The sequence below is a fragment of the Equus asinus genome, chromosome 4 (assembly GCF_041296235.1).
Source record: "Equus asinus isolate D_3611 breed Donkey chromosome 4, EquAss-T2T_v2, whole genome shotgun sequence".
NCBI classification, from domain to species: Eukaryota; Metazoa; Chordata; class Mammalia; order Perissodactyla; family Equidae; genus Equus; species Equus asinus.
Window position 1 is genome coordinate 126,907,694 of NC_091793.1, and position 25,743 is coordinate 126,933,436.

Sequence of the window (25,743 nt, forward strand, 5' to 3'; positions counted from 1 at the left end):
CCACGCTTATTGATGTAACCTATCATCCATTCCAAACCTGTTAAAATCTAAAACTTCTTAAATTTCTAGATTTAAAAAAAAGTCATAAATTCAAATATTGTCCTAAATGTCAGATGGACACCCCCCCCAATAACTCAGCCCTAAGTATTATTGGCAAACTATACAACTAATTCACAAAGCATTTTTTGTGATACGTAAAATGTGTTTTAAAACCTTTTAAAAATAGCATTTGAATGATACAATTGTTTAAGCATGGCCACCTACGCCTCATGTCACCCACACATTTTGGTGTCAAATAGTCCAACTTGCTAACAACAGTCAGCTTTTGTGAGGCACACAGGGTAAGCAATACCACAACAAAGGGTCCTGTTATGCTCCATAATGGCACACCTATGGCAGTGTGAAGCACAAATCCAACTTCCAACCACCTGTGAAGGGCAGAGACATTTTACTGAAAGGTCATTTAAACCATTTAAATGCCTTTACATAAAGAAAGGGAGGAGGGGGAGAGAGAGAGAAAGAAAGGGAGGAAGGAAGAGAGAAAACAGATCTCTTAGGGGAGTTATCTGTATATTGCTTGATGGGGATCAGAACTGTAATCAGTGCTATAATAAACCCCAAGTCAAATGAACACAACAGAAACACACCAACCATATCACAAATAATGCTTTTAATTGTTTAGCTTCTCACAGTACTCATATAACAGAAACTGACAAATTCATGATTTCCTCTAAAAATAAAATGAAAAACAATATCCTGGAAGACTGTTGCTCTTTTTCTCTCTCCTTAGTAGTTTTTATTGTGATGGTTGCACCTAGCTTGTTGGCCCACTAGGAGCTGCTTCCTCCTGTCATCAGCATCGTTTCACCCTGGCTCAGGTGAAGCCCAGTGGCTGTCCCGGCTGGAAGGTCCCCTGGGACTGAGCAGACTGTTCGTGTGTTATCCACACACACATGCTGTGGTTCACAGACTGCCTCTTGGAGGTGAACTTGGTGAGCACAGGCATCTGATACATTTATAATATATCATCAATAAATATAATATTATAAAAAACAATCAGATTAAACGATAACCAAAATGATGCTAGAACTGTTTACACTTTTAAAACAGTCAACATCATCATCACCTATCTGAATGGAAGACACCTTCTTTGATTCTTTTAAAGCAAAGTGTCTGTGAAAGCACAGATTGAATTTAGTGTGTTTCACAAAAATAGCAAAGCTCCTAATAGTAAAAGGTGTCTGGCAAAAACAGAGACCTGTACAACACTGACACTCTGCTTCAAAGAGAAAATAGCATTTGAAAGTCAATCTAGAAAGTTCCAAATGGGTAGCCACACTCTTTTTCAACAATTTAGAAAAACTCTACCAAATTTGGCTCAGGAAAGCAGTGCCCACATTATCTATATGTCCGTGCTCCACAACCCTTCTTCTAGTAAAAGGAGATTCCTCATTCTTTACGCCTCTATTCTTTAGGATCCCACCAATAAGGCCGGAGTTAGATTCTTAAAGAGAATCAACTTAGCAACATCTTAGCCCTGAGGGAGCTTTGCCATGTCAGATCTTATCTCAGACATATGTTTTGGCCTCCTTTCCTCAGGTTAGTCCCTCACTTCACTGGAGTGTTCTCTGTAAGAAAGATCACAAATCTGTTTCGTAGGAAATTGTTACAAACATATAACTAGACAATTTTTTTTTTTTAAGATTGGCCCTGAGCTAGTATCTATTGCCAATCTTTTTTTTTTTTATCTTCTTCTCCCCAAGCCCCCCAGTACATAGTTGTATATTCTAGTTATAGGTCCTTCTGGCTCTGCTGTGTGGGGCGCCCCCTCAGCACGGCTTGATGAGTGGTACTAGGTGCACCTAGGATTCGAACTGGAGAAACCCTGGGCTGCTGAAGTGGAGCACGCAAGCTTAACCACTTAGCCATGAAGCTGGCCCCCTAGACGATTTTTTTAAATGGACCAGTCAACTCAAAATGTCCCAAGAGTGCCCTTAATTTAAATGTACAAAAATATATAGAAAGTAATTCTAATTTCTAATCCTTATATTTGTCTATAAAAGTCTTATCAAAACTTTAAAATACAATCTCAGGAAATGTTCCTCTTTATCACAGTTATCAAATAGCTAGTTGGCCATTAGTAAAAAAATAAAGTCACCAATACTGTGAGACGCAAGGCTGTAGGGAGATGGCCCCTCGGGTCACCTCAAAAGGTCTCTTCTTCTACCTGAGTCATAGGAAACAATGGGACTGGAATTCTGGTCGCAGTGCTGCCTCTCAATAGCTTTGTGGTCATGGACAAGTTATGTAACCGCCCCAAACCTCAATTCCTCCATCATTAGCATTTTCCAAACATGTTCCAAGGAATATTAATGTCATGAAAAAGGGTTCTGTGGTCGAATTAAGTTGGAAACTGCTGCACACAATTTCTCTTTAGTAGATTCACAATGCACGCTGGCATTATTAAAGGCTCTGAGAAGTCCTGCAGTACATTTGTTTAACTTTGTATCAATCTTAGTTGACCTCAGAATCCCTTCACTGAGTAACACTCAATAGCATCCTGTGGACTGTACTTTGGAAAACACTGGTCCAGCACAGCTCAGGTCTCTTCCAGCACCTATACTGATAACACGTGGGAAGAGCAATGCAGTCTTTTGACATAGGTTCTAGGGATTAAGAGAATATTTAATGCCCTGGTGTTGCCAAGGCACCTATTCATGCTAACTGGCCCCCTGAAGAACAACATGATTCCCTTTTTCCTAATGATAGTCTGCATTCAAGGAAAGTGGTGATGACTCTCACGAATCTTGGCAGCCACCCGTGGTACAGTAAGTAGCAGAACTGGCCAAGAATGATAAGTTATCTTCAGTATTGTATAGTTTCAGTTTTCCTTTCCAGAATGACTTGATTTTTCTCCCTAGCAAATGCTTTTGCCACTGTCCCCTAGAACGGTTCTGCCCACCAACAGGATCCCTGCCCTTTACCCACTTCCTTGTCCGGAATGAAGTCAGTGCGCAGGGAGACTGTCAGTCCTCAAGTTAAAGAGCTGCTCTTCCAAGAAGGCACCCCCAAGGCCGTACTGTTCTTCATGAAGACTGATCTCTTCAGGTGACAAGTGGCTTCCTCCAAGAACAAAGTCTGCAAACCTAATAAGTTTTTTCTTGTTTTCAATAAAGTTAATGTTATCACAGAAGGGTTTATTTGGAAGATAACATGTTCCCTTGCTACTTATCCCTTTAATTAAATTTGACTTTGCGTCAACAGAGGACGGTATTTACACCCTGGGAGTGAAGACGGGAAAGGCTTATGCGACCCCTCTGGAGACACTCAGGGGAAGGGCAGAGAAGCAGGCGAACCCCTAAGCACTGCGGACTGCCAAACATACCTACTCCTGCTTTCTAATGCCTTCTCTTCTCTCGCTCTTCTTAGATTTATTATGCATTCATTATGTTGGTGTCAATACTTTTCACCTTCAATATTTAGTTGGAAGGCATTGTTCTTGGGATAAAGCTATAAAGAAGGGAAGGATGTCGGGGCAGAGAGATCTTTCTTAGTAAACTTTGAAAGTTATTTTCCACACTAGCAGAATGAGAAGCAGGTGACACATCCCATTCCACCTTTCTCCTTCCCATATGGAAGTTACCTTTATGGCCGGCCCTATAAAACGCAGCAGCTCAATATTTATTCTGGGCAAGTCGGAGCACTCAAGAACAACAGGAACCTCTGGCAGCTCCTACACCATCTGTTATCTAGGGAAGTAGTCTGCTTCTAGTCAGCAATATCTGTACCAAACCATCACATTATTTTTACATAATTCTAACCCAGGTTGTGGTCCAAGCAGCTGAGCAGCGCTTACTTTTTAGGAGCCTGGAGTCTGGAGACGGCCAGCCACGATGGGAAGTCAGGCCTGCGGCAGGCTTGGCGCAGCTCCTCCAGAGCACTGGTTGTTTCAGCTTCGGCTTGTTCCCTGTATTCGTCTTCAGTAAGATGCTTAACCACCAGCTTTTCTGATGTGAACCAGTTCTTCATTTTCCTAAAACATGTGGCATTTGGTTGCTAGGTTCCTGGTCATATGTGATTGGTCAAGTCAACCCTTGAGATTTGTAAAAATACATTTCTTAGACAGTAATCTTTAACTTCCTTTATATCATACTAGATACTTTTTACTGCCGTTACCGTCACTGAGGTACACACAACATGCAGGTCGAGCCTGCTGGGACATTTCCCCCTTCCTGGACCATCCTGAATAACGTCCTAAGGCATCTGAGAATCAGTTTCTGATAGAGATGTTAACTGTATTTTTCTTCCTTGGTGATTTCTAAACACAGTCAGACAGTTACAAGTCTGCTTTCTTTATGCCTGGCCTGCTGACTTTCTCGGGCACTAACAGAAGCTGGCCTTTGAGATGTCCTTTTTTGGAGACCCAGTAGGCTCACTCGCCACCTCCTCTCTAGACGGAAAAGCACAGATTTGTGGGACATCGCCTCCCCCTAGTGGTGGTGATGCTGACTAATCCCAGGGAAAGGGAGTCAAGATTGTACAAGGTTGTGTTTGTACAATAATTGCTAACGATTCTTCCTTTGTTACATGCTGAGGGGCTTGTGATTGCACTATTTTTTCCCAACCAGGGAAATCCCAAAGGGAAAATCTCGTAAAAATAGTAATGATGATAGGGTTTTAAAACATGTATGATATATTTATCAGAGTTTTTAAAAATGTTATTGTGTGGTTTTAAATTTAATTTAACCAGAGATTCCCAAGTTTGAGTGAACATCAGAGTTACCAGGAGGTTTTTTAAACATATGTTTTCTTGAGGTTTGGGACCTGAAAAATCTTTTCTCGTTTGAAGATTGTCTGGTGTTTGATGAGCTGGATTAGGGAACCGCTGACATTCTCTCCTTCCCCTTTTCTGGATGCCCAGCCTCGTCTCCCTAGAGGAGAACCCTGGCCTCCGAACAGAAGACGGGCACAGTCCTGCCTTTGAGGCTTACCCACTGTGTCAACCGGGGCAATTCCTGAGCAGTTCTGAGCCTCACTTTGCTTGTATGAACAAATGAAAGCAGCGACATCTACCTCACGAGGTCACTGGACGGATTAAACGAGGTACTGTGAGCAAAGTGCTTAGTTCAGTGAGTAGCCTACAGTATGTGTGCAATAAGGAGAATCAAAAGAGTAGCTAGCATATATTATTAAAATATGTTCAAACAGCTGTTTGCAAAACTAGAAAGTACTTCACAAATCAAGGTACTATTTCTCTGGCTTATTATTTAACCCATATGTTCCTGTTTTACCTCCTAGTTATTCACATAATTATTCACCAGCAAAATGAAAAGTTGAGGAAGTTATAATACATTTTGATTATTACATTCATGTTAGCAGAATGCACAGCAAGTACATAAAAGAACCATCATGCAGGTGACAGAATACACTTTGCTCTTGGCAGGGCGGCTGGATGTTTAAAGGGAAAGAGAAAGGAATTCTGTCCTGCCTGCCCCCACCCACAAACCTGGCAAAGGAGCAGAGGCCTGGAGGACGTGGAGTGGCCAGCCTCCTCCTGGCAGAGGGACCGTGGGGAATCCCAGTCACTGTATGCCTCTGAGACGGGGCAAAGAGAACCAGCCAGCACCAGCCCTCCGACCTGGTGCTGGGGCCTTTCAGCCTTGCCAACGTCCTCTGCATAGGGGCCCTGTCCTGTCACTGGTGCATTTTTAACCCTGTGACATCTGCCACACAGGCAGTCACCAGACCCATAAACTACCAGTAACCACAGACTCTCCCTCCTCAGAGCCACGTTTACCTCGTAAATATTAACTCCCTCTTTCAGTCTTGGTGTCACTGTCCTCCTCCAGGCCCTCATCCGCTCTTGCCTGGATCACTACAATGTCTGATAACTGGTCTCCTGCCCCAGGGCCTCCCCTTATACCATCCTCCTCCATGCCAGAAGCCAGAGGGCCCACATCCTGCCACCCAATGAGGTTCATGGTCTCTGCTCTGATTTTTGCTTGTTGAATGTATTTTTATTTTCAGACTATTTGTCAACATTTAAAAATAATGAGAATTCACATTCTAATCCTCATTCCCAGATTTTCTAGAAAACCAACAGATCTGGCAAGGCAGGGCCCATATTCTCACCTGGCAACAATCAGCTCACGCTGAGCGGTAATTGCACCCTGTTCAATGAGGCTCCAATGTAGAATTTCCCACAGTCCTCATGATTGACCCACTGCCTCGCCCCTGTTCGGCATGACTCACTCAGTACCTGCTGGGGCCCCAAGCATTTGGATTTATAACACTTGTCTAGGCAGGAGTCAGAGAGGGCTGGTGAAAATGCACAATGGTTCCCTGCCTGTACCATGTACACGATCACACTAGACTCCTTAGCATGGCCTACAAGGCCTCCACAACCTGGACAATGCCCGCCTCGCTCACTGCCTCATGATGGTACCAAACTGGGCTTTCTCCTTGTCAGGAAAGTCCTTCCCACATTTATTCATCTGACTGTTTTGATTTATTAAGATTCAGTCCAGTAATAGCTCCTCCAGAACCTCTCCTGAACTTTCTCTATATGCCAAAGTCCCTGGGCAGGCCTATTTTAACATTTCAAAGATATAGAAATGTGTGCCTATGACTCAACAAGTACACTTAAGGGGAGGGACCCTCTCCTTCATCTGTGCACCTGACACAAAAACAGGTGCTTGGACTCAATGACTGAGGAGACATCATAAAGCTGTGACAAGAGAGGTTACCTCATCTTTCTTTCTGTATTTTCGAAGGGCTTGAGCCTTAAGTTAAAATCTAAGAGGAAAGAAAATCCTAAATATAAATAATACCTTTCAATCATTTATGATTCATTTCTGTTCCCTCACTCATTTCATAAGTACAACAGGTACCCCTAAGGCAGCTGTGGGCCCTGATAATAAGAGGAAATGCAGAATAAAAGTAGAAATTGTGGGCAACCCAGAGCCCAAGCAATTGTGCCTCTGATTTTACTGAATTCTGAGTGAGCTGTAATTACCTAGGAGCTGGCAGTGCACCTCTGAAAGACGAATGAGGACCAGAAATGGAGATAGGATCAGATGTGTAAGTTCTCTAGCCTCCCCCTCTCTCCGAGGGAAATCTCTAGATGAAACGTGGTTAATTATGAGATTAAATATGATGTGTCCAAAATATCCCCCAAAATGATAAATAAAACCAGAACTCAAAGTGTCACATTCACAAGGAAAATAAAAGATACGCACCGCCTCATATAACAGAAAGCTTTCAGTGGGCAGTGCAGACCCCTGGAGCACAGGAGGAGGGTGATGACCACGTAGGAGAAGTGAGGCACGGTGACCCCACAATAGATGAGAAGCAGGGAAAGGAGCTGCAGAGTCCACGTCAGAAGATTTATGCTCCTCTCGTCAGCAAGGGGCCCACGTTTGTAACAAACAGCAAAACTGAGAAATCCAACCATCAAGACATAGCCTGTAAGCAGAAGAATGCAAAACAATATAAATCTGAACTTGAAAAGTTATGTGCAAATGCTGGCAGAGCCTTGACTTAGAGCTAAGAACATATCAAGAAATCTTCATTTTTGTTTTCGTTTTCCAATGAAGTCAGGTTGAAAAACGCACGTCGAGCTAGTTATTACTTCCATGTGAGATACGAGGCTGACTTCTCTAATAATGAAGCATGTATATAATAAATTATGATGATGTATAAGTGTGTCTGTTTTTCAGCCCAGAGTCCTAGATGGGCAAATGTCATCATGGTTGCTTTGCTCAGGAAAAAGCCTCAGCATATATCACCGTCAGCTACAAACCTTATTTTGTATTTTCACTTTCTAGTCACCAAAGGAAAATGTAATTGTACAGCAGAGAGATCAGGCTGACCCTCCTAATCCAGCGCTCAGTGTCAGCATCAGTAATGGAGGGACGATGAGATATTCTGTGTCCCCTGTCGTGATGCAATGCGACCCACACATCTCTTATGTGTTCCACCAAAAGCGTTTCATTTGTATCTAAGCAGCCTCCTGTCTAATTTCCAGTTTAGGAGATACAGAGGAGAGAGAAACTAGTTAAATTATACCACAAAGGAGTAATCACAGAAATCCAGAAAGTGACAGGACAACTAGGTTGGTCTCTCCAGCATATCACTGTGATAAAAAAGGAATTGTTATGGATTAAAAGAGACTTACTGGATATAATAGATGCAAGCTGTGGTTCTCGACCACATCCTAGCTTATACAAAACAACTATCAAGGACATTCTGAACATGGTCTGCGTAATAGATGGCCTAGGTAATAGATGATTTTATGTAATTATTAATTTTTGTATATTTAATAGTTATTTAACTATAGAGGAGAACGCTCGTTCTTTAGAAAAGCTTAGTAAAGTATTTAAGGCAACATACGATGATATCTGTAATATACTTTAAAATACTTTAGCATAAAAAGAAAAATGAGCTAAAAACTAAAATCTTCAAGTAAAACAAAAATTGATTGTTTTTCTTTTGGGTAGGTGGACTTATGTGAGAAATATGGTGCTAAGGGTTTAGGAGAAACTAGATTCTTCCATTCTTCATTATTTCCCAATTAAAACAAACAATTTTAAATAGTTGTTTTTTGTTTTTGGTAATATGAAACAAGAAGAACAAGCAGTTTCTTAATATCCTGCTTCTGAAAAGTCAAGTTTTCATTAGTCATTTATATTTTGGATTTCTTACTTTTCATACTGAATACATAAAGAAATGAAGAGCCATATTTTAGAGAAAGTTTTTCATTACAGATTAGATGTGGTGACAGCTTAACCACAATTCAAAAGCATATGCAGTGAAGAGAGACAAATACTTTTTTGCTCTTTTGATGATTAGTACAGAAAACTAAGAAAGACATCATAGGGAAATAGTCTAAAATGAAATCTAATGAACTGAAATCACCAACTATGGGAAGAAAATAAAATATTACTTTTAACAGCACTTCTCCTTAGTTTAAAATGAAAATGTAGATGCTGGAGAGAAATGTATGTCAAAAGAAGGTCTCCAGTTGTACTTTTCAGCTTTACCAATAATAGACTGTATTCTTAAACATTTACCTACCTAATATATATATTCTGTTTTCATACCACAGCCACTTCAGATCTTCCATCAGTTGGCACACAACATAAACTGAAGCAAACCAACAACCAACCATTAGAGCCCAAAACGTGCTATACTGTGTGTGGAAGAAAATAAATGACACAGTTTTTGGTTCATTCACTCTCATAAAAATAGAAATAAACAAATAAACCATTTGTATTAGAAACTTCTACATAAACTGCACTGAAGTCAATTCAAGATACTCTCTGGAGTCTTGTTAAAGGTGTGGTCCACGAACCAGCAGCATCAGCATCACCTGGGATGCAGACTGTCAGGCCCCACTGCAGACTCCTGACTCAGAATCTGCATTTCAACAGCATCCCCAGGTAACTGGCATGTACATTAAAGCTGGAGCAGCACTGTTCTAAACAAGAAATTTATCTCAAAGTATTGCTGGTGTTGCAAGCTTTAATCAGAGCAACTGCAACATTATCATCATGAGCTAGTATTTACTTATTCTCAACTAAGTGCAGGGCATCCTTTTACTGAAGGTGTGCTGGGGAACTAAGAATAATGAGGAAATCCCCAGATGTAGCAATGCTGTCATTCAAGGCCCCGACGCTTCAGCATCACGATATTCCTCAGCTCTGCCAAGATAAATTTCCACTCAGCACAGAATCAGCCCCTGTCACTCATAAGAAAAACATATTACCTAGAATTAATAAAAAGGTCTCAGAAAAAGTATTGCCAAAACTTAAGAATTAGTTAAGCCTGTGTATAGTAACAAATAAAAATGGAATCTCCAGAAAAAGATGTATTTTAAAACCAGTTTCTAGAATGTAGAAATATGGTTTGAATTAGGAACTGTCCTAATCAATGTGACTTAATTTTGATCAGTGTTTCATGTCTATGAGATCACGGTTTCCATTTTTTATTCATTTGTACATAGTATGCCTACCTTAGGAATGAACCTTTTCACCAGAAGGAGGACAAAGACTAATGTCATTAAAACTCCTAGCACGGTCCCAGAAGAGTAATAGAAAATAGGGCTTCTGTCAAGACAAGCAGATAAAAGCCATTTAAATGCCAAATCACACTTTCGGTATTAAAAACATGTTTAACTTGACAACAGTAGCCATAAAGAATACTAGGAAGAAAAACTCAGATGGTGGCTTTAATTACATCCTAAACTGTTAAAAATGAAATCTGTACTTGAAATTTATGGTAAATAGCTTGCCGCTAACTCAAAACAAAATGTCTGAGTTATAGTCTATGCTCAGAATCTGATCCAACAATAATTATTGAGCACTATCATGTAGCAAGCACTTGTCTGACAGCTTTCTGTGCATTCACAACAGCCCTGTGAAACAGCTATCCGTGCCTAAATTCTACAGGGGAGGAAACTAAGGCACCAAGAAGTTAACGACTTTCCTTCCCCAATCTTCCACATCTGCTAACTGGAGGATTCAGGCTTGCAGCCCAGCTCCTCTGGGTCCAGGCTCTACTCCACAGGCTATGTAAGCAATATCCGGTTTATAAAGACCATGGATGATGTTAAAAACACTTGATTACACTACAAAGAAAATGAACAACGTTAAGAACAGCAAGCTAAAAAGTAAAATATTATTGGATAGAGTTTTTTTTTTTTTTAAAGATTGGCACCTGAGCTAACAACTGTTGCCAATCTTCTTTTTTTTTTTTCTGCTTTTTCTCCCCAAATCCCCCCAGTACATAGTTGTATATTCTAGTTGTGAGTCCTTCTAGTTGTGGCATGTGGGACGCCACCTCAACATGGCCTTGTGAGCAGTGCCATGTCTGCGCCCAGGATCCGAACTGGCAAAACCCGGGGCCACCGAAGCAGAGTGTGCGCACTTAACCACCCAGCCACGGGGCCGGCCCCCCAGAGATTCTTTTTTCACAAGAAGTTATAATAAACAAAATACCAGGAAAATATGTTTATCTGAGAATCAGACATTTATTAAATTCAGCCTTCTATATCAGAACCAGAAATCTTGGAGGCAGCTCAAATGTAATAGAGCAGGCATCTGGCATCAGAAACCATGAGTGTAAATCTCAGCCCTGGCAAGAACGTCATGTGATTATGGATGTTGGTTTTCTCATCTATAAAATGAGAACGATAATACAGAGCTCACACAGTTGTTAAGAGGATCAAATAAAATAATGTATACCATATTAATATGTAATACAAAATAATGTATGTGAAAGCCCTGTGTGATATATACATATCACGCTATACAAATAACTGTTCTTGGTTTTAAAGGCCTTTCAAGCAGTATCTTCAGACCTATTGTCTGCAAAACGTAAATCAAGATCTACAAACTAGTGTGGAAATATTTAGCATAGGGTCCTTTACTCTTTTTCATTAACAAAGTTAAGAAAGTAAAAATGAATACTTACCTACTCAAGGTCTTTGCATAAAAGAAGAGGAAAACGCCTGCCAAGAACACAAGGAAGAGTTTGAAATCCACAGCTGGAGTAAAAAGACACAAACACACGAAGATTTTGTGTCAATGCAGTGTTAGTGAAAGAAGAGAAAAGTCCACTTATTGAAACGTCACTCCAGAAAAACTGAATCCAGAAAGTGAAGTATAACAAAAACAGACTTACTGTTTCGAGTCACACTTATTGTATAGACAAACGTCTTCCTGGCAGGCTTCACAGAGAAGCACACGGTCTTCCCATATGGATTGATGATGAGGGTTATTTCGTTAGTCTCCGTTGGTGTCCAAAAGTTATGAATCACACATTTGATAAAAGCTAGAATGGTTTCTGGATACTGGCAACTATGTCTTTCTGTGATGTATACAATACTGAGCAGGCCTGAACTGGTAATTTTCATCTACAAAACAAGAACAAAAAACCTCACAAACACAGCAGTTAAAACTTCTTAGAAGCTTCTTAAAATCATGAGCAGAGGAGTACAGGGAGCCCAAGATGGGCTGAGAAAAGAACACTCATATGTACGTGATAAGGTTCTGAGCCCAGGAGCGGACCAACAGATGTGTGTTTATTTCAAACACAGGCTGGACCACACTTTTGAAAGTGGATGTTTCTTCCCAAGTTGTGGCTAACTCCCTCTTCTGGCAAGTTATTGTGGCCAAGGGACATATAACAAGAATGAGATAGAAAGTAATAGGTGGCAAACTATTTGATTATGAACATAATGAGAAGAGGGTTTATATCTCTACCACTTTCTACTGCAATTGAGAAAAAGCGCTTCCTTCTTCTGGATCAGCAGAGCATACATAATTCCGGCTTCTCTCATCATGCCACCTGAGGGAGGACCAGAACCTCAGGTCCTATTCAAGTCTCACAACAAAGCACTAGCTATAGTGCCAAGCAGATGGTGACAACCCAGTGATCATTGTATGACAACTCTCTGCTGCCTTTGTCCCTTTCTGCTTCTTCTTTGTCCCAGTAGGGCAAGCCTGGAAAGGGGAGTGAGAGCACCACCTCTGAATCTCAGGCAGCAGGTGATATCACCCTCTATGTGTCCATCTGTCTATCTACCCCTCATCTCTCTTGGACTTTAGCACCTAGCTAACTGTTGCTCACTCAATACTACTTCCTGTCACACTTCCAGGGATTCAACATACACAGCAAACTCCTTCCAACACCCTGGCCTCTCGGTTCCCTGAACTCTCTCTCTGTATGCCCTTGTCCTCCACCCACCTCAGCTAATCCCTCCCATGGCCACACCCTGGATCTTGTCAGTACCAAACTGCAGCCCCTTTACAGGCTGCGTTTCACGTGTCCCACTGGCTGACCACTACCTCCTATGTTTCCAGCGTGCCCCTTCTGGCACCCTGACCCCAGCAGGCCTTTGACCCCACCACGGATCAAGCATCTTTCCCATCTTTCCCCTGCTCCTCACAGGGGATATATCCTTAGCCCCTTCTTATCCAGCTAAATTCCATGATCAATCATAAATCACTCTCTTGCATGATCCCTTGACTCCTGTGCACCCCTCTTGCTTTGTCACACCCACCAGCAAAATCCAACCCTCCACCTATTCCAATCTTGCATTTGCACCACCAAATGCGCCGGAGAAACACACAGTGCTCTCACTTCAAACCCATGACTGGAGACCTGAAGAGGGACCTGAAGCTGCAGGCAATCATACCACACATTCCTATCTAGTTTTTCTTCAACAACGATTTCACAACTTCTCTTTCCTCAACACCCAACACTTCCTCCCTCCTCACTCCTCACTCCTTGCTGATGATCTTCTTACGTCACTGAAAATGGAAGAAATCGGAAGGGAATGTCGACCAGCTCCTATCGTTGTATTCACCCACCTGTCAGCATCTGCTGGCATATGCTCTGCTTCCTGCCTGTGGGGAGGAACCTTCTGCCACAGAGACTGACATGCTCCATTCTAAAAGCAAGCCCCTCACTTGTGCACTGGATCTGATCCCCCTGTGCCTACTCAAGGACATCGCCCCAGTAACTTCTTCCCTTTCTCCTACGCTATTCCTATCAGCATACGAACATGTTGATATTTTTCCCACTAAAAAAAACCCAAAAAGCCTTCTATTAACTCCACTTTCCCCTCCAGCTATGACCCCATTTCCTTGCTTCCCATTGCAATAAAATTATTTTTAAAAGTTGCCAATATCTGCAGTCTCCAGTTCCTCTCCTCCCATTCTCCCTTTAACCCATTTCAATCAGGCTTCCATTCCCAACAGGCTGCCCTTGACAAGGTCTCCAGTGGCCTCCATGTTGCTAATTCAAAGAGCAAATTCCTTCTCAGTCATCCTATTGGATCCGTCAACAGCACTTGGCACTGCCAATTATTCCCTCCTCCTCGTTAGACTTTCTTCCCGGGGCTCCCTGGACATCTCCTTCCTCACTTGCTACTTCTTCTCTCTTCTGCCCGCCCCTTCCTTCTCCCTGACCTCTTACTACAAGACTGACCCAGGCTCAGTCGTTGGTCCTCTTCTCTTCTCCATCTAAATTTACTCCTTAGTCACAAGGTTTTAAGCACCATCTATAAATATGCATCACAGCTTACTTTTGCAAAAAGAAACACAGGAAGGATATACCCAAAACTAATAAGACTGACTACCTACAAGGGTTGGGTAGGAATGAGTAGAGGAATGAGGGGGAGTGACACTTCTTTGAAAATACTTTTGTGTAGAGTTTTGACTTTTCAGCCACATTAATATTGTACATACTAAAAAATAATGATAATAAAATCAACCAGGATGGGGGAAAATCCTGAAACAGAAATGAATAAAAACAAATAGATTTCAAATGAATAATATAACAACACGGAAGGGGGGGTGGGTGGGAATGAATTAACCCAAGTAACTTTTGAGCACAGTTTTTAGACTACATACACTCAAACTAAAGATAAAACATACTGTAAACATATATTGAACTCCTGTTACTAGGTTTATTTTTTACAATAGTATTGCTTAGTAATTCTGAAATTACTTTCAGTGTTTTCTAGAATTAGGCAAATAAATCAATATATTGAGGATAATGGGAACCAAGATTCTCCCTATCAGAGAAGGAAGTTACAAACATGGAAAGGAGGGAGATTAGGATGAACCCAGTGGTACTGGAGATATCAGAACTCATGGTTTTCAACAGATAGAGAGAAATAGATATGTGTGCAGGTGTATAAGTGTGTATATACACGTATGACAATGATATACCAGTAGTAATAAACACAACTAACACTAAATGCTCCTTGGAAAAATGTATTATTCCACAGCTGTGTCTAAGAAATTACAAGATAAGCCTGGAACATCTTGTTTGCCAGAAGGTAAAGAAGTGCTCAAATGATAGGACAAGTGTCTACTGAATGAACTGGCAATCCATGAGACTATGTGAATAAAGATAAATTGGAGGAGGAAAATGTCTTCCCTATAGAAGAATGCCAATGAATGTAGAAGGAATAACACAGTCAGAAAACCACCATTTGATAAACATCATGATGATACTTGATTCAGACAAGCATCATCAATGGATGATAAAACTAGGGGGTGAAAAGTTTGATAAGGAATAGTTTCAATTATTTCCTCAAAATACTCATTTATTACAGAGGGGAAAATAGTCATTTTACAGTGGCAAAATTTTGTAAATTGACAGATACCACCTTAACCAAGTGATCCAAGTGGTGTAAACTATCAGTAACGGTACAAATCAACATCATGTGCCTCCTGCCATGCTGCCCTGGCTATTCCCTCAGCCTAAACACTCCTTCCCACGTACTCTCTTGGTAACTCACTAACTTCACTGAAATCTTCCTCAAATGTCACTTTCTCAATGAGAACTACCCTGACCACTCTTTTCAATATTATAACTTGTCCCCCATCTCTCCCTTCTTATCTTACTCCACATTTTCTTTTTTCATAGCACTTACTGGTTTCATAATTTTCTTCTCTTACATTTATGGCTTACCCCATCCTACCCACCACCACTGGGAGTATAAACATCACACAAGCACGGTTCTGTTTTGTTCACTGCTGTACCCTAAGAGCCTTGAATAGTTCTCGGCACTTAGTAGGTAATCAATAAATATTTGTTAAATGTTGAATGAAGGAAAGTACTAGGCTATTGAGAGTAACTACTATCTTGGCTACACCTGGGATCAGAGGTAACTTCAGAATTTCTATATAGAGGTGCTTGGGGTAGCAGTTATTTTGGGAAGCAGGCAAGAGGGTGTTGTCTTGAGCTGTGTCTAAAAAGCAAGCACATTGTACGCACTTATACACTATATCTATTTGGAGTGGTTTGAAGAGCTGATTGGAAGTATGGAGAGTTAATGTCCCCTCCCACACACGCCTCTCCTTCAGCCACTGTGCGTATTCCCCAAGCGAGCTTTCATACACAGCTCTCCGTCACACAAAAGCTACTCTTTACTCTTGAAATAGTACATTTGAATTCCCTGTTCCTAAGACATGATGTAGAAGTAGGCTCTTACCTGCACGGTTGACCATATGTATTTCCATTCCATTTGGGAATTTTGATTGTAGCAGTAACAGTCTGGTTCAGAAGTTTTAATTAAATCCATTTCTTTCAGAGTTTTACACCTTGGAGCTGAGAGATGGAAAAGGGAATACATTTCCTAAACATTTAATTGCCCAGGATCTTTTTTTCTTTTTTCTTCACAGGGATAATGGTAACCATTTTTACATTTTCTGACCCATAAATTCTCCCACAAACTAATTATAGTCCTTCAGTCTTTCCAACCAGCAGGAGACAAGATAAAAAAATCACAGTTCAGGGGGGCTGGCCCCGTGGCCGAGTGGTTAAGTTCGCGCGCTCTGCTGCAGGCGGCCCAGTGTTTCGTCGGTTCGAATCCTGGGCGCGAACATGGCACTGCTCGTCAGACCACGCTGAGGCAGCGTCCCATATGCCACAACTAGAGGAACCCACAACGAAGAATACACAACTATGTACCGGGGGGCTTTGGGGAGAAAAAGGAAAAAATAAAATCTTTAAAAAAAAAAAAAAAAAAAAAAAATCACAGTTCAGTGTCAATCCTCTGATGACATACGGAGGGCACTATAAGAGCAGAGGGAATAGGCACTCCAATCTTGAAGAGAGGGCAAGAACTCACGGCAGCTTCCTGGCGAAGAGGAAACATGAGCGAAGCCCTGAAGGATAAGTCGGAGGCAATGGCACAGAAGTCGGGGTGGGGTACCAAGTGTGTGTAAAACCACGGAGATGAGGGAAACCGTGGAAGTGGTTCAGCCATTCCTGAGGACAGAGTATGGGAATACAGGAAGATTTCCAACACCTGCACCCAGAGAGGTGAGCAGGGGCCGCTAGTACACTGAGGAGCATGGACCTCGTGCTGAAAGCAGAGCACTCAGGGGTTTTAGGTGAGTATCAAAGTCTCCGCAGCAAACTGCAGACACTCCAAAGGGTTGAACTGAAGCGTTCAGTGAGGACGTGGGCAGGGTTAAGGCATTAACAGTAAGGCACCGTGAAGTTCCCAGGCACCAACAGCAGGCAGCCTTTAACACCCCTAGGCCTGGAACGGCAAAGGCGACTCAGTGTTCCTGGAGCCCCGAGGACAGAAGTCTCACGGAATCACTACTAAAACTTCAGTGGAATGGTGGGGTGAGGGTATGGGCACCTCAGCCTCTCCTCCTGCCCTCCTGCCAGTGCCTCTCATTGGCCAAAGCCACTGGGAGGCCAGAGGGCAAAGAAGCCCAGGAGACGCAATCCACAGACGTCAGCTTCTAGGCCCTGAGCAGGGGAGGGAAGGGCAGAGAATGGGTCTGGAGGAACAAAGAGAATAACCAGGTCAATACGGAAGTGACAGGAATGCAGAGGTTTCTATGAGGAACGTGAAATCTTAGAGAAGACTGAAAGCAGAACCACGAAGGAGGCTCCTGAAGTAATCTAAGCAAGAAAGGAACCACGCAGGAGGGAGAGAGAGCAGCTTAAAGAGCACTTAGGAGCGGAATCAACATTAGATGAGGGAAAGCAAGAAGACGACAGGAATTTTCCAGCGACTGGAGAGATGGTGAGGCCCCTCACCCAGATAGGGAACATCGGAGCCGAAATAAGCTTGTGCAGGCAGAGGGTGGATGAGTTTGATTTCGGGCACAGTGAGTTTTGGTTGGTGGGACTAAGAGAAGATAGACAGGTCTGCTGCACAGGAGAAATTTGGCTGGAGACAGAGGTAGATACATACATGAGTGTATAAATATGTCTGTGTTATATGTAATATGTAAATAATATATAATATATAATACAACATAATACAATATAACATAGAGGGACAAGTGCTGTATTACAGAGGGCAAATGTGGTAAATGCCACAAGAAAAGGATAAAGTAATGGGGTTCATTTTATTCTGTGGCTGCCACTGTATTTGAATTTAAAATGAAGTGAGAAGAAACTCATAATTCTTTCTGGATCCAGGATAGGGTGTCATCACATCTGTCAACAGGAAACAGGATCAGGGAACCTTATGGACACACAGGGAAATGGGCCTTACGCCCTGCCCCTGGCTCCTCTAAGGAAAGTATGGTCAGCTGTCTTCCAGAAAAACCTGAAACGAAGCTAGAACAGCCTGCTACACTAAAGTTGGGGAAGGACTGAGTAACGAGTAATAACTAGTCAATGATCACATTCATTTGGAGAATAACACCGAATAAGCCCAGATAGGTCCCCGTCCTGACTAAAACATCCTCAGCATTAAGACAGACTTGGGTAAATGACTCCTGGCCAAGGGCTGCACAAGGGAGAGGACGCTCCCAGGACATCAAGGGCTGGCAGTTAACTGTAGAAAGATGATGCCAAAGAAGGCAGTGTAAAACCTGCAAGAGCCTGAGCAACTGCAATAAGAACACACTGAAACACATGAAAAGCCCAAAGCTAGTGAGCAGCACAGGTGGGATTAGAAGTGCTCTGGACTGGCCTTCTGGAATCCCATGCTCTGCCTCCGCATAGCCTCCTGTGGGCTCTCTGAGCAGGAACAGGGGCTGAACTGGGTACTAGAGTTGAGTGGGGTTTATAGTGGGGTTCCTCAAAAAGAAAGGAATTCCTCCCTATCTCTGGAAAGGCAGTGCATCCTGGTGGGGCAGGTGAGAAGCGTGAGGTCGAAGGTCCACAGAGCCAGCAGTCCCAGACCGTCATAAGAAGCTCAACTCCAAGCCAGCTGTTTCTGCGGGGTTACTCCTCCTCCTACCACAGGCACACCCAGTGCTAGGGGCTTTTCTTGTGGGTGTCTCCAGGGCTGTCCCTGCATTCCCTCTCGTGCTGGGCTCCACTTCTTCAAGGGCTGAATTGATTCCCATAAGAACAGTGAACTACCCTCTGGTTAGTGGTCTGAGGGAGTATCCTCTTTGTGGGGCCCGAGCTTTGCAAACAAATGCTACCTTCAAATGAAGATTTTCCCATTTGGTTCTAAGACTGTCTCCTAAACCATTTGATATCCGAAAATCTTAAGAGCAAGATGATACAATTTAAGTAGAGTGCAATAGTTTGAATTTAGGAGTAAATGCCTCTCTGTTGTCCAAGCCAGTCTTCTTGCACTTGGATTACTGCAATGGCCTTCCAGTTGGTCTCCCTGCTTCCAGAATCGCCTCTATGGTTCCCCCCACAACCTATTCTCTAATCAGGACACAGATCTTTTAAAAACATCAATCAGAGCACATCATTTACCTGCTCAAAACCCTCCAATGACTGCTCACCGCACCAATAATAAAATCTACCCTCCTCCCCAGGACCTGCTCCCTCTACCCTTCTCTCTGCTGCTTTCCCTCCTGCTCAGCTGCTCCAGCCACCCCAACCCTCCTGACCTCAAGATGCCTCAAGTTTTCCTACTTGCTCTTTCCTAGACCTGCAAACCCGCTTTCCCCAGATCTCGGCAGAGCTTGCTCCTTCCGATAACTTGTTTGCTCAAATGTCACCTCCTCAGGAAGGCCTCTGACCCCACTGTCTAAGATGGCCCACTCCAACCCCTTTCACCTGCTTTATTCTTACTCTGCTTTTTCTTCACTTACATATGTATTTATTAGTTTATACTCTGTCCTTCTCTATGAAGGTAGGGACACTGCATGTTCATTACTGTATCCCCAGCATTTAAATATTTATCTTTTGTGGGTATGTTGTAATTTGAGAGGAATAGTGGGTTATTTGGACATGTGTAGCCAAGCCAGTAAAAACCTGGCCAGTCTTTGTAAGAGCCTGGCCAGTGCCAGTCAGCACCACAAAAGGAAGTGCACTCTGGCCCTCCCCTTGAAGCAACCTGATGTAACAGGACACCATGTCCAGCCGGGTCCACTGGAACCCCACCTACAGAACCCACACGCTACACTTCCCCTTATCTACTTGGTCATCAGTGGACCCTCTCCTAGAGGGTGAGAGCTATAACCCTTAATATCCCCAGGCTAGGGACCCTCTTCCTTCTCCTTACCAGACAGAGGAGAGCAGGGAGAAGCAAGAGGTGGCAATAAGCTTGTTTTTGTTTTACTCATAGAAGGTACATCAGTGAAGGACCTCCCAGTTAGAAGACAAGAACTTGCTCTGAATTTCACCTCAGTCTTCAACCAGATTAAGGAAAGTACAGATGGAGGGAGGTTGCCCTGACTATTGATACCTACAGACACACTACTAAAAGCATGTTGCAGTGTCTCCCCTGGAATTCTCCAGAGTGGCCTCTGGCTTTTGAGGTGAAGTCATGTCAAATTTACACAATACAAGAGAAATTATAGACAAGGTGGTGGCATTGCATAGTGTCCTCTAGCTGCCCTAATTGTTATCACCTCTCTCCTGAGGTGAATACATTTCAATCAACCCACACAAGAATCCCTCAATATCTAAGGAACTAGAAATTCACAGCCACAAGAAGCCACAAGCCTAGCTCCAAGTGAGTTCATGGGAACCTTAAGCCATGGGCTAGTTGGACTAGCTGCAAGCCGGTGACTTGTAACAATCAAGATTGTTATCGCAGCTGGCCCACTGCCTTCCTAAAGAGAACCAGATCTTTAAATCCGAGATTGTTCATACAGGTTGTGTCTTCCCTAGGCCTCTCCTCCCTTCAGCAAATTTCTTCTAGACACATTTCACTGCTCAGCTTCTACTTCCTCTACCTCCATCGGAGGGTGGGAAACAAAATGTCACCAGCCTGACTGCTCATCTGAACTCTTTCGCCTGCTCAAGCCCTGACACGGAAGGCTGCGAGGCTGCCTGCCTGTCTGCAGGTGTCATTTATTTTTGTGGCCTTAGTCTTTGCTGATTCATTCTGTTAGGATGGAACTTCCTGTTGGTAGATGTAGGCAAATCCAAATATATCACGTCAACAAAATCCCCTTACAACGCAGTCCAGAAAACAAAAGGGACTTTCTAGGGATTCGCTAAGATGTAATAATAATTGTTCACTTGGTCAGAAGAGAATAATCCCTGCCTCGGGAGGGCTACTGCTTCCCCAGAGGCTGGAACACTTCTCCAGCCTGGAGGGTGCCCCACAACCTAGCTAGTCACTTCCTCAAACCCGATTCAGATCAGAAGAAAGATCTGGAAGTGCAGGCTGTCCCAGCTATGTCTGATCTCCCAAGCACTTATCAATACCTGCAGGACCAACCCTGAATGCCACCCATACCATGGCTACCCCAGCAAGGCTGCGTCTCTAAGCCATGAGATGCCTGTCGCCTTCCTGACTCCCTGCAGTCCTCAGCAGGCTCCCCTTACTCTTTCAGCAAACCTGACCTCTGGAGAAGAGCACCTTTCCGTTCAGTTGTGCCCAAGCGGCCAGGACAAAGCACAGTTATTTACACTACCAAAGGACTCAAGTCAGGGTCAGCTTAACCAATGAGAGCCCTTAGTTCATTTTAAATACCACTCAATTTATAAATATTCAATTAATCCAATTTTAGGACTACATATCTCACATAAAAAAAGGGGATAGCTGCATATCACCTGCTTTAACTAATAAATTAAATTTAAAGTTACTCCTTTGTTGTACTGCTGCCATTTATTAGTTTTCCTAACTGTATAAGTATATATATTTAAGTTAAAAGAGTTTAGTTACAAATAAGGTAAAAATATGCAGTCAAAACCTCAGACAAGGGCAGGTAGTACTTAAACCTATGTACAGAATATGCTAAAAAAAAAAAAAGCACAAACACTCCTCAGATCTTAAACAACCTGCAACATAAAAATGTTTCAGCAATGCTCCTTCTGAAAATTTAACCTTCAATGGCCCTCACATGGGGAAAAAATATCTTCGGTTGAAACTATAACAGAATAATAAAATCACTTATTAGACTGCCATTTTCTCCATTTGGCCTATAACTACTTTCTTTTGAGATAATGGGAGGGAGAAGAATAGGAAAAACAAAAATAAAACCAACAAACCTTAACTCTTCAGAGTTCAAACAGAAGATCTTTTCTGGGTATTATTTTCTGGATTTTGATATTATTATATAAATTCACATTTTCAAAGGAGTCAGCATGCAGCACCGGAGTTACAAAGGTAACTTCTCTATTGACCCTAGTTTTTTTTAACCTGACTTGAATAAAATCTTGATTTTCGTTTCCCCAAGAAGTACATAGAGAATGAAACTGAAATTAGCATGTGCTAATGCACATTTGGATCAGATTTTAATTTCAGGTACTGATTTTTCTTCTCCGTAGATGAATCTGAAAGCTGTGGTTTCACACGGCCTGTTGCTATTGTTCCAGCCTGGGAATTCAATGCAGTGGCCCAAACTTGATCACAACTACATCCCAGTTGCCAGGGACCTCACCCACTGGCTGCAATCTACGAGTGACTCTTGGCTTGAAGTTTCTCAGCCAGACAACTACCTGCCCCTCCTCTGTCAACTGCCTCTGACTTTCCTCCAAATAGGGTGACAGAAAGCTGGCCTCCGTCTGGATGTTCTCCATTCCAAGGAAGGGTGTGTATGTTCGAGACTGAATTTTAGAACAGGAAGCATCATCTAATCTAACCTTCTCACATTATAGATGGGTCCTATTTTATGAAAGGAAATACCAGCTGTTTGATTTCAGAGTTCCTCATAAAACCGCAGGCTTTAGAGCAGTGATGGTTCTTAGATCTAGTCTAGTCCAGAGTTTCCAGTGTGGCATCATTAGCACACCAGAGGACGTAGGATGCTTCATTGTCCACGTGTAAAGTCTACCTGGAATGGCAAGTGTCGCCATAAGACCACAGATGATGCCATTTTTCTTAGCTGTGGGCTAGGATTTTATCAACTCAGTGGGCATCCTGCCAGTCTCAGGCAGAACGGAAGCTCTGATAAGCATTTCCGTCTCTCTGATTAACAAAATAGAAAAGTTAACACAAAATGTAGGAACACAAAATCTTGAAAAACACTGAGTTCACTGAGGCAAAGAAAAAGGTGAGGAAAACCTTGGAAACCATTCAGCAATAGAACATCTTCATTTTACTAATAAGAAAACCATGGTCCACAAAGATTACATGCCTGGACCAAGGTAATTCTACAAGTGGGTGACTGGATGTAATGGGTGAACAAGAACTCAAGGTTCTGGGTGTTGGTCCAGGGCTACTTACAATTTTCTGGCCGCTGCCATGCTCAGAAACCTCCCTTCTTAGATAGATCTGTGATCTATTTTTTCACCAGTAAATTTGTCACTACGAAGCCTTCGTTTCCTCATCTGTAAAATGGGTACATAAATGGTACCTACTCCCATAGGACTACTATGGGTATTAAATAAGATAATGCAGTTAAAGCACTTTTAACTGTACTTTTCAATATACTGCCTAGCACGTAGCACACACTCAACCAATGTCTGTTCAATGAAGACTCGGGTAGAGCCGTTCCCCAAGGTGTAACTCACTGCGAGATTGCCCTGAGTCGCAGCTCTGGCAGGATCTGCTAATTGCCTTCATCCTTAGACAAAGAACCCTGATTTTATTGGGAGGGGGTCGGGGGCTACTGTGCCCAGCTAAAATACCACACTTGGCTGCCTCCCTTGCAACCAGAGGTGGCCAGTGAGATGAAGGGAAGTTGGCAGACAGTGACTCCAGGAAATCTTTTAAAGGATTTTATGGGGAAAAAACGAAATAGAAATGCTAAGCCCATAGCAAATGAGTAGCAGTTCTAGAGTTAGACCCCTTCGCTTCCCCTTCACGCCAGATCGGAGAGCCCTCAGCAGACACTCGGAGCAGCCACCACGTCTTGTGTCCTATGTATCAGACGCCGTGCACACGGTAAGCATCAGTGAGCCTGGGAGCCAGCACCATCCGTCTGGCACGTGGCCAGCAGCCTAAGCTGCTCCAGGTCACAGTCAGGGGCAGGGGAATTTTGGTCCGATTCTAAAGCCGAAGCGCCTGCCTCCTCTGGTCTTAAATCCAAAGGACCAGCTAGACAGAGAAATAAGGTTTTCCACATAAATTGATGTACTGCACAAAAGCCCCGTGTTGACCCCGTGACTAGGGCCAGCCGTCCCAGTGACTAGCTGTGTGACCTTTGACAAATCAAAACGTCTCCGAGCTTCGGCTGCTTCTCCGGTAAAACGCGGGAACTGGGCCAGACTTTGAACTTGGCGGGTGCTTCTGGGCCTACCGTCTTAACGCGCCCGCGCGCCGGGGACAGACCGGGAGGGATCGGGAAGGAGGGGGCACGCCCCGGGGCAGGTCGACCCGCGGGGCGAGCCGCACGGGGCAGGGACGCGCCCCCGCCTCCGGGCCTCGGCGCCCGGGGAGCCGGGGAGCGCCCGCCGCCGGGGCCCGCGGTTACCTGACAGCGCCGCCGCCGCCTCCTCCCCGCGCCCCGCGGCCGCGGGCCGTGCGGCCCAGGGCGGCAGCCAGAGCAGCAGCCACCACGGCCCAGGCGGCGGCCGCATCCCGCCCGCGCTCAGCTCCGCGCGGCCCGGCTACAGCCCACCCCCAGGGCGGGCGCCGCCGAGAGGGGCCGGAACAGCGCGAGGGAGGAGGAGGCGGAGCGGGGCAGGCAGCCCGCCAGGCCGAGGCCCCGCCTCCCGGGCGGAAGAGGCCGGGCTCCACGCTCCGCCTCCGCCCGCGGCGCCTCGTCCTCCCCCGGAGGCTGTTGAGCCCCCGCCGGCGGGTCGGGGAGGCGCGGGGCGTGGACTTGGGGGGGCTTCAGGGGGGTTTGGGGGGCCGCTCCGCTGGGAATTTTGCCTAAAACTTTCCTGACCCGTGGCCTGCGGGGTTTCAGGGCTCGGTTCTCAAGAGTTCCCGTCAGTGACACCCCATGAAAACGGAAGGCCCTTAAGCAGCCTCCCCTTTTATAACTAAAAGTCATTTTACTTTTTGTCTTTGTTTCTCATTTTCCTTTTTGTTTGTAACAGCAATAGCAAATTGGCAATTTGCTTGCTTAAATAACACTGACTTGTATGTCCAAGCTTATAAACAAAGCACATTGTAGTATAAAGACGCTCTGAAACGTTCCCTCACCAATGTAACAGACTATCCCTTAAGATTAGCTTGCATTAAAAAAGAAATACGGAGAACGGATTGGTGGTTGCCAAAGGGAGGGGGTGGGGGTGGGCAAAATGGGTGAAGATGGGCAAAAGGTGCAAACTTCAAGTTATGAGATAAATAAATTCTGGGGATGTCATGTACAGCATGGTAACTAAGGTTAACAATACGGTTTTGTGTGTTTGAAAGTTGCTGAGTGTAGGTTTTAAAAGTTCTCAGAAAATATTTTTTGTAACTCTATGAGGTGGTGGATATTAACTTATTGTGATGATCATTTTGCAATATATACATACATATATCAAATCATTATTTTGTACACGTAAAACTAATATAATGTTATAGTCAATTGTATCTCAATAAAACTGGAAAAATAGAGTGGCCTTAACAGTGATAATTAGTACAGAACTTAAAGCCTTCATAATATTATACTGTACTTTTTTAAAAAAAAAAAACAGACCCTCCTCAGGCTCTGGAAACCCATTAATATGATTCAATATTTCATACTAAACATTTACCAGAACAAAAGGTCATTTCTTCTTTTCTAATTCTGGTTTTCTGCTGAGGTACCTCAGAGAACCCAATTGTGACAGAAATCATCCTCTAAAAATAACACAGCCTCATTTTCCCCAAAGGTCTGAGTAGAACTCGCTAGACTTTCCCTGGCTTCAAAGTAAGGTTTAACCAGCTGCCCTCAAACTTCTGGCACCACATGCGTACCCATATATGGCTTTTAGAAAGTTCAGAAATCTCCTTGTAAGGGACTCTTCAGGGGG

General features: G+C 43.5%; 1 protein-coding gene across 3 annotated transcripts; it reads right to left on the bottom strand.

The window, feature by feature from the left end:
- Positions 1 to 655: 655 nt before the first annotated feature.
- Positions 656 to 24,470, bottom strand: NEMP2 (nuclear envelope integral membrane protein 2). Of its 3 annotated transcripts, XM_044768554.2 has the most exons (10): positions 24,270 to 24,470; positions 16,010 to 16,125; positions 11,683 to 11,914; positions 11,473 to 11,545; positions 10,013 to 10,106; positions 9,076 to 9,190; positions 7,239 to 7,464; positions 3,857 to 4,033; positions 2,989 to 3,146; positions 656 to 1,006 (listed from the first exon to the last, which is right to left on the bottom strand). In XM_044768554.2, the coding sequence occupies exons 1-9, from the start codon at positions 24,373 to 24,375 to the stop codon at positions 3,008 to 3,010; spliced, it is 1,278 nt and encodes a 425-aa protein (XP_044624489.1). In that variant the 5' UTR covers positions 24,376 to 24,470; the 3' UTR covers positions 656 to 1,006; positions 2,989 to 3,007. The 3 variants fall into 3 exon arrangements, with proteins under 3 accessions (XP_044624489.1, XP_044624488.1, XP_044624492.1); XM_044768553.2 differs by having other exon boundaries at positions 656 to 3,146; XM_044768557.2 differs by lacking the exon at positions 24,270 to 24,470 and adding an exon at positions 21,904 to 22,065 and having other exon boundaries at positions 656 to 3,146.
- Between the last annotated feature and the right edge of the window lie 1,273 nt (positions 24,471 to 25,743).